Here is a 12848-nt window from a genome sequence, read left to right as displayed (position 1 = left end):
TGAATACTAGTACTGAAAATGGTTGAAAACCTTCAGGTGGTATGTTGTAACTGACCATGTTCAGTACTCAATTATATTGGCTACTGTCTTCAGATCATGAGTCATCTCCTCATTTGGACAACAATGAGCTCAATGATATAATTTACTACTGAGCATCACGTATTCCTCTCTGGAGCTCTATCTCTCTTTGAAGAGTATGACCTGCTAGGCGAGATCACATCTAATCTCACTCTAGGTCAGATCTGTGTCCCAATTGGCACCCTATTCCCTATAGGGCATAGGACCCTACGTGCACTAGGGAATAGGGTGCCATTTGGGGGGGACACTGGAGATCAGGGCACATTCTAGGCTTTCCCGGGAAGCCCTCCCCTCTGAGTCTCTGAAACCACTAGCAGAGGCCTGACCTGAATCAGCCAGTGTTTATGGTTACACTGCACATGTATTTTAGTCTGCTGTTTACATTGTATTTACTTAGAAATAACATAATAGCATGGTAATTAAATAGTAATTACTGTTTGGCGTTTGAGATTCTCTCAAGCACTACTATGTAGAGTTTGGTATTTGGGAGTGTTGGTTTATTTGAATGAAATAAGTAGCAGAAAATGACTGTTACTGTATGTGATAGTGTAATGCCTCAGTAAAAGCTAGATGAATAGCAGCTGTCACAGCAAATAAAGCTTTCCAGAGTCATGCTAATATCCTGTTGTCTGCCTGCCCTGTGCCATGCCCATGCTGTTTCTCAGGCCTGACTGTGCTGGGTGCCACAACCACCTAACCTTCTCCTTGTAAAACAACCTTTAAGAATATCCTTCTGGAAAATTGGACCAGAACAGCAGTTATTTTAATAGAGTGAGCGTTTAGAGAATTGTCTTCCCTGACCCAAGGCAAATGTTATCAACTGGCAACTTTTGTTTTTTTTATTCTTGTACAATTCCAGAAAATATCAGTTGTAGACTCATATCTTTACATTGTGGCACTGACTGCACTGCCCAATTCCAAATGACCCCTAGTCTGTACTGTAGCCCATACTGTACTCCTAAGCTCTGGTGTAGTCCTAAAGGATTGGTTAGATATGAGCAGTAATGGCACACATTTTAACTAGCACAAAAGAGGTCAAATACCCACATTGCTAATTTCAAATCCATTGATCTGTACTACATGTGTCTAGGGTTATGGGTTGACTACAGCAGTTGTCTCTGAAATAGTTAAACGCGATCTAACGGCTGTGTGTGTTTCAGCTGCAGAGCCTGGGGGTGAATCCGGCCAACATCGGGTTCAGCTACCTGACCATGGAGTCTGACAAGTTCATCTGCATCCGGGAGAAGGTGGGTGAGCAAAACCAGGTGGTGATCATAGACATGGCTGACCCCAATAACCCCAGCAGGCGACCCATTTCCGCTGACAGCGCCATCATGAACCCTACAAGCAAGGTCATTGCCCTGAAAGGTAGGCTACCACCACAGCCCCACATCCTTGTGTGTGCGTCCCAAATGGCACCCTATTCCATATGTAGCACCCTACTTTTGACTAGGGCCCATGGCACACGGTGTAGGGAATAGGGTGCTATTTGGGACACTTCCTGACACCCCTGACCCCTGCCCTCAATGCTTCTTATTCCACTGGTGTGATACAACCAACAAAAACGCACTGTTGCAATGCACTTACTACGTAGTTACTTGTTAATCCAATGCTGTTACTAGAGTAATTGAATCATTACTACACGGGTATGAGAAACCTATTTCAACATCACATTTGTTCTGAAAAAGTTATCTAAAAGCAATGGTGTGTTATTTAGCATTATAAACTGGGTGGTTTGAGCCCTGACTATCAGACCGTATGACAAAATGTTTATTTTTACTGCTCTATTTACGCTGATAACCAGTTTATAATAGCAATAAGACACCTGGGTTTTGTGGTATATGGCCAATATACCACGGCTAAGGGCTGTGTCCAGGTACTCCGCGATGCGTCGTGCCTAAGAACAGCCCTTAGCCGTGGTATATTGGCCATATACCACACCCCCAGGTGTCTTATTGCTTAAGTATAGCACACAGGATTGCTGTTTATGTAACTCCAACTTTAACATGGCTGTCAAATGCAGTGTTGGGTGTATCTGTGTTATAATGCACTATTTCCTCCCGTGCTGTAAAAACAAAGTCAGTGCACTCAAACATATTGCCTAAATGTACTAAATTGGTCATGTAAATCGATTTTCCGCCACTGCTTCTACCCCTTTGTCAAAACACAGGCGCATTTAGCCTTCTGTCTGTATCGGTTTGCCTTACTTCTAATGCAATCTCTTCAGGCTTTGCACATCTCTTTTTACCTCTCTCTTTCCTACTCGGTTTTTCTTTGACTGACTCTTACCTTTCTTTCCCTTGCTTTCTGTCATCTATCAGAGGGTGAGTTTCTCTCTCTCATCTCACTCTTTTTCTCTCATACCTTTTTTTTCCCCCTTTTTCTACCTGAGATGTCTGCCTTTCTCTCAACCTATTTTTCTCTGACTGGCTCTTGGCTTTCTTTCCCTTGCTTGCTTTCTTGTCACCTTCTCTCAGACGGTGAGTTCCTGCCTGTCACTCTCTGTCTGTGGTGTTATCTCTGTCTTTGTGTCTGTGGTCTCTGTGGTCTGTTTCTCCTATCTGTGGTCATCATGTCTCTCATAAAAGCTTCCCCTCCTTAACCCAATTTATTGAACATGAAAAACACGAATGATCTAATTTACATAAGTATTCACACCCCTGAGTCAATGCATGTTAGAATCACCTTTGGCAGCGATTACAGCTGTGAGTCTTTCTGGGTAGATCTCTAAGAGCTTTGCACATCTGGACTGTACAATATTTGCACATTGTTCTTAAAAAAATTCTTCAAGCTCTGTCAAGTTGGTTGTTGATCATTGCTAGACAGCCATTTTCAAGTATTGCCATAGATTTTCAAGTAGAAGTAAGTCAAAACCGTTACTAGCCACTCAGGAACATTCAATGTCGTCTTGGTAAGCAACTCCAGTGCATATTTGGCCTTGTGTTTTAGGTTATTGTCCTGCTGAAAGGTGAATTTGTCTCCCAGTGTCTGTTGAAAGCAGATTGAACCAGGTTTTTCTCTAGGATTTTGCCCTGTGCTTATTTTTATTCCATTTGTTTTTATCTCCCAAAAATTCTCTAGTCCTTGCCATTAACAAGCATACCCATAACATGATACAGCAATTACTATGCTTGAAAATATGAAGAGTGCTACTCAGTGATGTTGGATTTGCCTCAAACATAACACTATGTATTCAGGAAATAAAGTACATTTCTTTGCCACATTTTTTGCAGTTTTAGTTTAGGGCCTTATTGCAACAGGATGCAAATTTAAAAATGTTTTTAAAAACTTGTGTGCTTCCTTTTCACTTTAATTTAGTATTGTGGAGTAACTAGAATGTTGTTGATCCATCCTCAGTTTTCTCCTATTACAGCCATTAAACTCAGTAACTGTTTTAAAGTCACAATTGGCATCATGGTGAAATCCCTGAGCGCTTTCCTTCCTCTCCGGCAACTGAGTTAGATAGGAGGCCTGTATCGTTGTAGTGACTGGGTGTATTGATACACCATCCAAAGTATAGGCTAATTAATAACTTCACTATGCTCAAAGCGATATTCAATGTGTGCTTTTTTTTTACCCATCTACCAAAAGGTGCCCTTTTTTGCGAGGCATTAGAAAACCTCCTTGGTCTTTGTGTTTGAATTTCACTGCTCGGCTGAGGGACTTTACAGATAATTGTATGTGTGGGGTACAAAGATGGGGTAGTCATTCAAAAATCATGTTAAACACTATTATTGCACAAAGTGAGTCCATGCAACTTATTATGTGACTTGTTAAGTTCAGGAGTAAAAATGTGCTTATTTAGGCTTGCCATAACAAAGGGGTTGAATACTTATTGACTCTAAACATTTCAGCTTTTCATTTTTAATTCATTTGTAAACATTTATAAAAACAAAATTCCAACTTTGACATGGTGGGTATTGTGTGTAGGCCAGTGACACAAAATCTCAATTTAATCAATTTTACATTTGTGCTATAACCAAGGGGTGTAAATACTTTCAAGGCACTGTATTCTGATTCCTTCTGAAAAGTAACCAAATCGATGAGATCGTTTGGACGAGCATTCGATTCTGTACATTTGAATCCACACTTTGTAACTGTCTCCTGACTGTGACATCTCAAGTGTGGAACTATTCAGTTTGTCAGTCCCCCCAAAGACACAGACACCCACACATGCTTTTATGAGAACCGTACATGCTAGCATGACCTGTTGTATGCTGGTTGACCGTGTGTGTGTGTGTGTGTGTGTGGTATGCCTCATCAGATATCATACACACTGTGTGTGTGTGTGTGTGTGTGTGTGTGTGTGTGTGTGTGAGAGAGAGGTATTCCTCTCCATCTCTAGATTTCTCTCTGCAGCGTACCAGGTATGTCGTACCTCTTCACCTACGTGTGGTGGTCTCTGAAACCGGTTCTATTCCTCGCTCACTGTCTAAACCTGAAACTATAGGACATGTTGTCAGTACTGGTCTAGTTTCATCTTCAAATGATGTCCTTCAGGCTTAGTTCCATTTACACTGGTTGTCATATGGGAGGTTAGTAAAGGATGGACTTTTATTTCCTCACTAATTTCTCTCAGCATGCCAGAGACTAGAACAGTTCCATAGTAGCTCTCTCACTATCCTCTAAATAGCCTGCTAGTTCAAGTGTTTCCCCTATATTGATTTAGCAGTGTCGTCCCGCCGCTGCTAAAACGTTGCCGCCACTCCCAAATATTTTTTTCTCTCTCCAATTTCGATCTTGTCTCATCGCTGCAATTCCCCAACGAGCTCGGGAGGCGAATGTCGAGTCATGCGTCCTCCGAATCATGACGCGCCAAACCGCGCTTCTTAACACCCGCCCGCTTAACCCGGAAGCCAGCCGCACCAATGTGTCGGAGGAAACAACGTTCACCTAGTGACCAAGGTCAGCCTGCAGGCGCCCAGCCCACAACAAGGAGTCGCTAGAGCGCGATGAGCCAAGTAAAGCCCCCCCGACCAAACCCTCCCCTAACCCGGACGACGCTGGTCCAATTGTGCACCGCCCTATGGGACTCCCGATCACGGCTGGTTGTGATACAGCCCGGGAATGAACCAGGGTCTGTAGTGATGCCTCTAGCACTGCGATGCAGTGCCTTAGACCGCTGCGCCACCTATAAAAAAATTGTTTTTATACGTCTACAGGAAAACACTGAGTTCTCTGACAGAGACATAGTACTTGGGCCTGGAATTTGTGACATATGTATGTCTATTTATTTACCTTTTTATTTCACCATCCATGTAATTAAGAGATTCAGAACATGTTCTCCTTTACAGAAACAACCTGGGGAAGAGTTCCACAGTTGTTCTGGAGGATCTGTCTGCTAGATACTATATATTAGGTCATGGAGTGTGTTATCTACCTATCGGCCTCTCTCTTTATCCCCACTCCCGTCACACTCCTTCACTGGACAGGGAAATGGCACACTTTTGACCCATCATGGAAATCCAGTTTGGCCAGTTTGCTGGGAACTTAAAGGGATTGTTCATACAAAGTACAAATCTCATGGATACCTAGAAAGAAGTCCATTGTCCTGGATAGTCAGCTAGCTACCCAAAGATGCAGTTCACTAGCTACAGTTTAGCATTAGCATCATTCAGTGTCTCACTGTATCTCCCATAGATATAGAACAATATTATGAATTGTTATATTGGTCTCTCCTCTCGCCCTCCCTTTGTCCTCAGCTGCTAAGTGCCTGCAGATCTTCAACATTGAGATGAAGAGTAAGATGAAGGCTCACACCATGACAGAGGAAGTCATGTTCTGGAAGTGGATCTCTGTCAACACCGTCGCCTTGGTGACTGAAGCAGCCGTCTACCATTGGAGCATGGAGGGGGACTCTCAGCCAATCAAAGTGTTTGATCGGCACGCCAGTCTGGCTGGTTGTCAGATCATAAACTACAGAACAGACGAACAGCAGAAGTGGCTTCTGCTTATCGGGATCTCGGCACAGGTATGCACACGCACACGCACGTCTTATGATCAGCATTCTATTCTATATACATACACGCCCATCAGACATACGGTGTAAGTTAGGGAGGGTTTGTGTTCTAAAAGCACCGCACTTTGGTCCTTTTCTAGCATGTTCAGACAGTGATGACATCCCCTCTTCTCTCTCCTCTATCCTGCAGCAAAACCGTGTGGTGGGGGCCATGCAGCTGTACTCCGTGGACAGGAAGGTGTCCCAGCCCATCGAGGGACATGCTGCAGCCTTCGGAGAGTTTAAGGTGGAGGGCAACACCAAAGCTTCTACTCTCTTCTGCTTTGCTGTGCGCAGCCAGGCTGGTGGCAAGGTGAGAAGAGGACACTGGGGGATATACAGGCATGGTGAACCTAGTTACAGTTCCAATTCAAACCAGGACTCACCCTATATGCATGTGAAATATTCATGCTAATCACTTAAGACTTGTGTGTACTTGTTGTTTTGTGGTTACTGTATGTTACTATGTGGTCATAATGCGTACGGTCATGTGTGGTTAGAATGTTACTGTGGTCATGTGTGGTCAGTATGTTACTGTGGTCATGTGTGGTCAGTATGTTACTGTGGTTGTGTGTCGTTAGTATGTTACTGTGGTCAGTATGTTACTGTGGTCATGTGTGGTCAGTATGTTACTGTGGTCATGTATGGTCAGTATGTTACTGTGGTCAGTATGTTACTGTGGTCAGTATGTTACTGTGGTCATGTGTGGTTAGTATGTTACTGTGGTTAGTATGTTACTGTGGTCATGTGTGGTTAGTATGTTACTGTAGTCAATATGTTACTGTGGTTAGTATGTATGCAGTTGGTATGTTGACATGTGTGGTTAGTATGTTACTGTGGTCATGTGTGGTTAGTATGCAGTCAGTATGTTGACGTGTGGTTAGTATGTTACTGTAGTCAATATGTTACTGTGGTTAGTATGTTACTGTGGTCAGTATGTTACTGTGGTCAGTATGTTACTGTGGTCATGTGTGGTTAGTATGTTACTGTGGTCATGTGTGATTAGTATGTTACTGTGGTCATGTGTGGTCAGTATGTTACTGTGGTCATGTGTGGTCAGTATGTTACTGTGGTCAGTATGATACTGTGGTCATGTGTGGTTAGTATGTTACTGTGGTCATGTGTGGTTAGTATGTTACTGTAGTCAATATGTTACTGTGGTTAGGATGTTACTGTGGTCAGTATGTTACTGTGGTCATGTGGGGTTAGTATGTTACTGTAGTCAATATGTTACTGTGGTTAGTATGTATGCAGTTGGTATGTTGACATGTGTGGTTAGTATGTTACTGTGGTCAGTATGTTACTGTGGTCATGTGTGGTTAGTATGCAGTCAGTATGTTGACGTGTGGTTAGTATGTTACTGTGGTCATGTGTGGTTAGTATGTTACTGTGGTTAGTATGTTACTGTGGTTAGTATGTTACTGTGGTTAGTATGTTACTGTGGTCAGTATGCTACTGTGGTCAGTATGTTACTGTGGTCATGTGTGGTTAGTATGTTACTGTGGTTAGTATGTATGCAGTTGGTATGTTGACATGTGTGGTTAGTATGTTACTGTGGTCATGTGTGATTAGTATGTTACTGTGGTCATGTGTGGTCAGTATGTTACTGTGGTCATGTGTGGTTAGTATGTTACTGTGGTCATGTGTGGTCAGTATGTTACTGTGGTCAATATGTTACTGTGGTCGTGTGGTCAGTATGTTACTGTGGTCAATATGTTACTGTGGTCATGTGTGGTTAGTATGTTACTGTGGTCATGTGTGGTTAGTATGTTACTGTGGTCATGTGTGGTCAGTATGTTACTGTAGTCAATATGTTACTGTGGTTAGTATGTTACTGTGGTCATGTGTGGTTAGTATGCAGTAGGTATGTTGACGTGTGGTCAGAATGTTACTGTGGTCAGTATGTTGACATGTGTGGCTAGTATGTTACTGTGGTCAATATGTTAGTATGTTACTGTGGTCATGTGTGGTTAGTATGTTGACATGTGTGGTCTATGTTACTGTGGTCTTGGGTGGTTAGTATGCGGTCAATATGTTACTGTGGTCAATATGTTACTGTGGTCTTGGGTGGTTAGTATGCGGTCAGTATGTTACTGTGGTCAATATGTTACTGTGGTCAATATGTTACTGTGGTCTTGGGTGGTTAGTATGCGGTCAGTATGTTACTGTGGTCAATATGTTACTGTGGTCAAGATGTTACTGTGGTCTTGGGTGGTAAGTATGCGGTCAATATGTTACTGTGGTCAATATGTTACTGTGGTCAATATGTTACTGTGGTCTTGGGTGGTTAGTATGCGGTCAATATGTTACTGTGGTCAATATGTTACTGTGGTTAGTATGCGGTCAGTATGTTGACATGTGTGGTCGTGTTGTGTTCCAGATGCATATCATAGAGGTGGGTCATCCGGCTACAGGGAACCAGCCATTTACCAAGAAGGCGGTTGATGTGTTCTTCCCTCCCGAGGCGCAGACAGACTTCCCCGTCGCCATGCAGGTAAGGACCCCTAAAGACCCAGCAGGGAAGGGTGGCTCTCACAATGCCTGAATGAAATGAATGAGTTGTGCACTCTATCAGAAGGGTCAGACTGACTCTGTTGGCTGGGAGGTTTTCTTTCTGTGTATTTAACCAATACAACTGAAGCTGTTTGTGTTGGGGTGGTGTTTTCCCTTACCTTATTCACTTATCAGCAACCTGTGCACACACCTCTCGGTTCAGGCTTCTTTAACTATTAAAAACCTTAACTGCCGTTCAACAATGTTGATAGGAATTTGTCTTGGTGTTGTACACTGCTAAGAGAACCCATAGTTGTCTTTGGCCCATACACAGGGTGTAATAGCTGTACCCCATGATTCTGACCTCAGATTGGCACCAAGCATGGCGTGATCTACCTGATCACTAAGTATGGCTACATCCACCTGTATGATCTGGAGTCAGGAGTGTGTATCTATATGAACCGCATCAGCGCTGAGACCATCTTCGTCACCGCCCCCCACGAACCCACCTCCGGCATCATTGGGGTTAACAAGAAGGGACAGGTAAGAACTCCTCTAAATCCCATCAGATTACCGTCTGTATACTTCAGGAACACTAGAGTTATTTTGTTTTTAGTGGATACATGCGTAAGCATATACACATAACAAGCAATTCAGAGTTAATCATCTGTTGATTATTTGATTTGGGCTGTGTACCAAATTGCAGCCTATTCCTTATGTTGTGCTGTACTTTGAATAGGGCTTTGTTCAGTAGTAGACAATTCATTTGATGCATCCCCCCTCAGGTGTTGTCAGTGTGTGTGGAGGAGGAGAACATAGTGAACTATGCCACCAACGTGCTGCAGAACCCAGACCTGGGCCTGAGGATGGCCATGCGTTCTAACCTGGCCGGAGCAGATGAGTTGTTTGCCAGGAAGTTCAACACGCTGTTCGCCCAGGGCTCCTACTCCGAGGCTGCCAAGGTGGCTGCCTCCACACCAAAGGTAGGTCAGACCCCAGGGCCAGGGGAGAGGAGATGATCTGTTGGGTCTGGAGGAGGGTTGCAAAATTACAGTAACTTTCCTGAAATTCCAGTTGGAGGATTCCCAGAATAAGGAGGCAAAAAGCAGGAAATCTAGAAACCCCCAACCAGAATTTCTGGAAGACCAGGGAATATGGGGAAAGTTACTGGAATTTTTCAAACCTAAGAGGAGACAATTGTCTTTGAATATATTCTCCTTAGCTTTGTTATACGCTTAGCTACAATAACACTATATTGTCCTCTTCCTCTCCTATACTCCCCCTTCCTCCTCCAGGGTATCCTGCGGACAGCGGAGACCATCCGTAAATTCCAGAGTGTGCCAGGCCAGCCAGGCCAGGCCTCTCCCCTGCTTCAGTACTTTGGCATCCTGCTGGACGAAGGCCAGCTCAACAAGTTTGAGTCTCTGGAGCTGTGCAGGCCCGTGCTACAGCAGGGACGCAAGCAGCTGCTGGAGAAGTGGCTGAAAGAGGACAAGGTAGGACTGACTGGAGATTGAGCTGTGGATTGGACAGTTTTGCCACATTCACATGGTAGTCATTTAGCAGATGCTCTTATCCAGAGAGACTTACAGTTAGTGCATTCATCTTAAGATAGCTAGGTGGGACAACCACATCGGTTATAGTAAGTACACTTTTTGTCAATAAAGTAGCTATCAGCAAAGTCTGAGCTAGAAAGGGGGGGTACAATGCTCACACACACTGACAATGTAAACAGTAGTCCTTTAACAGGGTCCATAGAGACTTTCAATCTGTTCCCATTGTATATTTACCCTGAAATTGCAGTATAGCTACAGTTGATGTACTGTGTGTGTGTAGCTGGAGTGTTGTGAGGAGCTTGGTGACCTGGTTAAGGCAGTAGATCCTACTCTGGCCCTCAGCGTCTACCTCAGGGCCAACGTACCCAGCAAGGTGATCCAGTGCTTCGCTGAGACCGGACAGTTCCAGAAGATAGTGCTTTACGCCAAGAAGGTACAATTCACTTCCAGAGTGGATGGACATCTCTTTGGATGTGTTGCAAATTGCACCCTATTCCCAGTATAGTGCCCTGGTCAACAGTAGTGCACTATGAAGGGAATATGGTGCCATTTGGGATGCACAACTCTCATAGTATCTCATTGCATTTTCCTCTATGAATACAGAGTTGGCATGGGTTCCTGCTTGTCTCATCAGATGACGGTGTTGTGATGTGGCCTCCCTCTCCCCCTCTCTCTCCCTGGTGTAGGTGGGCTACACTCCAGACTGGGTGTTTCTGTTGAGGAATGTGATGCGGGTCAGCCCAGACCAGGGTCTACAGTTCTCTCAGATGCTGGTTGCAGATGAGGAGCCCCTGGCCAACATCAACCAGGTAACAGCCACACAGACGCGCACGCACGCCCGCACACACTGCCTAGTGTGGGAGCCTCCCGGTTTGTTATTCCATGTGGGAGAGCAATGCCAGGAATTCTCTGACTGAGTGAGCCTTCCTCCTTTTAAGGGCATATCAACTTCCCCTTCCCCCTGTCTGAACTGGCTCTGGGTACAAGTTGCCCACAACCACAGATTTAGGTTGCCTATTCCCAACATGGTGCACTACTTTCAACCAAAGCCCTATGGGCCCTGGTCAACCTTAGTGTGCTATATAAGGAATAAGATGCCTTTTTGGACATGCACCTAGAATCATGAGTTTAGAGGTAATTTCATGCCACCTGATGATTCCCACATTCTGAATGGAATTCTTTCAAATTAATATTATACTGTCTTCCTGTTGGTTCCTTATAAGCTGCTCCTTTGAGAGCAAATCCCCCTCTAACCCTTAGCTCTTAGGTACTAAAGTATAGCAGATTGGAGAGGTTCAAAATGTATACCGTAGCATATCAGAAAGTGGCACAATTACCATATAACTTATGATACCTAAACGATTGTTTTGGGATCTCCACGGTGTCTATGGCACTAGAGGTTGTATTAGGGTTGAACGTTGAGAGCAATCTGATCCAGTAGTGTACTCACTGTGACACTTGATTACCTCTTTCTCTCCTGTGATTGGTTGCTGATGTCCCCTCTCTCTCTCTTGATTGGTGTAGATAGTGGATGTGTTCATGGAGGGCAGTCTGATCCAGCAGTGCACCTCATTCCTATTGGACGCTCTGAAGAACAACCAGCCAGCCGAGGGACACCTACAGACACGCCTCCTGGAAATGAACCTCCTCCATGCTCCCCAGGTAAACACACACACCTTTCATTATGTCAGTTGTGTTTCTCTTGGTCCGTTGTGTTATAACTTGTGCGTGTATCCAGGTGGCTGATGCAATCCTGGGAAACCAGATGTTTAGTCACTATGACCGAGCCCACATCGCCCAGCTGTGTGAGAAGGCTGGGCTGCTGCAGAGAGCTCTAGAACACTACACTGACCTGTTCGACATCAAAAGGACTCTCGTACACACACACCTGCTCAACCCTGAGGTATGTACCTGTAGGTGTGTTTAAATGTATCCCCTGTGTGGGGTGTGTTGTAGTAACCCTATCCTCTCTCCCTGCAGTGGCTGGTGAACTTCTTTGGCGCCCTGTCAGTAGAGGACTCTATAGAGTGTCTTCGGGCCATGTTATCAGCCAACATCCGACAGAACCTTCAGCTGTGTGTCCAGGTGGCGTCTAAATACCATGAGCAGCTGGGAACAAATGCCCTGGTGGATCTCTTCGAGTCCTTCAAGAGCTTTGAGGGTATGTCTGGATCTGGCCTATTATGTTTTAAAACGAGTCAGCTTGTGGCCTGTGTGTAATACATTGTAGGTAATAATATTACATTGTATGTTCTTAACTCTGGGCAACATGGGCCAGGGAGGCTCACAGGGATATTGGTATCCACAGCACTCCACCAATTATAAATTGTTCAACTCAATACTATTCCCCATTTTATAATTATTTTACATGAATGCACTGTAATTTAAGCTTGCAAACTGTAGTGTTATCTGCCTCATGGCAAAATGTGTAGAATTGCAGGAAATTAGCTTGAAAACTGCAACATTTTCTCTCCGATGCCAAGAGGCGGGCCTTTTAAAATGATATTTTCTCGTGCCTGAGACTTGGTTCATCAGCCATGTACTGCAGAAGCCCTAGTAAAACTCCTTGTAGGTTATTTTTATTGTACTGAGTCTGATTATGAGGGGTGTACATCTCCTACCTTTGCTGTCCTCTCTTTATGTTCCTATCGCCCCAATAATACATATAACCCCTTTTTGTTTACCTGGGCGGCATTCACAGGGAAACTAGGAAACGTATCCAA

The 12848-nt window shown here is 44.2% G+C and overlaps 1 protein-coding gene across 4 annotated transcripts in view; it reads left to right on the top strand.

Moving 5' to 3' along the window:
• Window positions 1–12848, top strand: part of LOC115200281 (clathrin heavy chain 1-like) — a 43655-nt gene that overhangs the window by 5943 nt on the left and 24864 nt on the right. For 2 of the 4 annotated variants that reach the window (XM_029763222.1, XM_029763221.1), the window contains 14 exons: window positions 1239–1446; window positions 2400–2402; window positions 2556–2558; window positions 5781–6049; window positions 6228–6389; window positions 8457–8570; window positions 8939–9112; window positions 9355–9552; window positions 9865–10065; window positions 10406–10558; window positions 10812–10934; window positions 11650–11787; window positions 11864–12028; window positions 12106–12286. In XM_029763222.1, coding sequence (XP_029619082.1) covers window positions 1239–1446; window positions 2400–2402; window positions 2556–2558; window positions 5781–6049; window positions 6228–6389; window positions 8457–8570; window positions 8939–9112; window positions 9355–9552; window positions 9865–10065; window positions 10406–10558; window positions 10812–10934; window positions 11650–11787; window positions 11864–12028; window positions 12106–12286 — 2092 coding nt within the window. The remainder of the gene's footprint in view (window positions 1–1238; window positions 1447–2399; window positions 2403–2555; window positions 2559–5780; window positions 6050–6227; window positions 6390–8456; window positions 8571–8938; window positions 9113–9354; window positions 9553–9864; window positions 10066–10405; window positions 10559–10811; window positions 10935–11649; window positions 11788–11863; window positions 12029–12105; window positions 12287–12848) is intronic. The other 2 variants (XM_029763223.1, XM_029763224.1) reach the window with 2 other exon arrangements.

This window comes from Salmo trutta, chromosome 9, assembly GCF_901001165.1.
Source record: "Salmo trutta chromosome 9, fSalTru1.1, whole genome shotgun sequence".
Taxonomy (NCBI): Eukaryota; Metazoa; Chordata; class Actinopteri; order Salmoniformes; family Salmonidae; genus Salmo; species Salmo trutta.
Note: the sequence above shows the minus strand (reverse complement) of the source record. Positions and strands in the feature narration are given on the sequence as shown.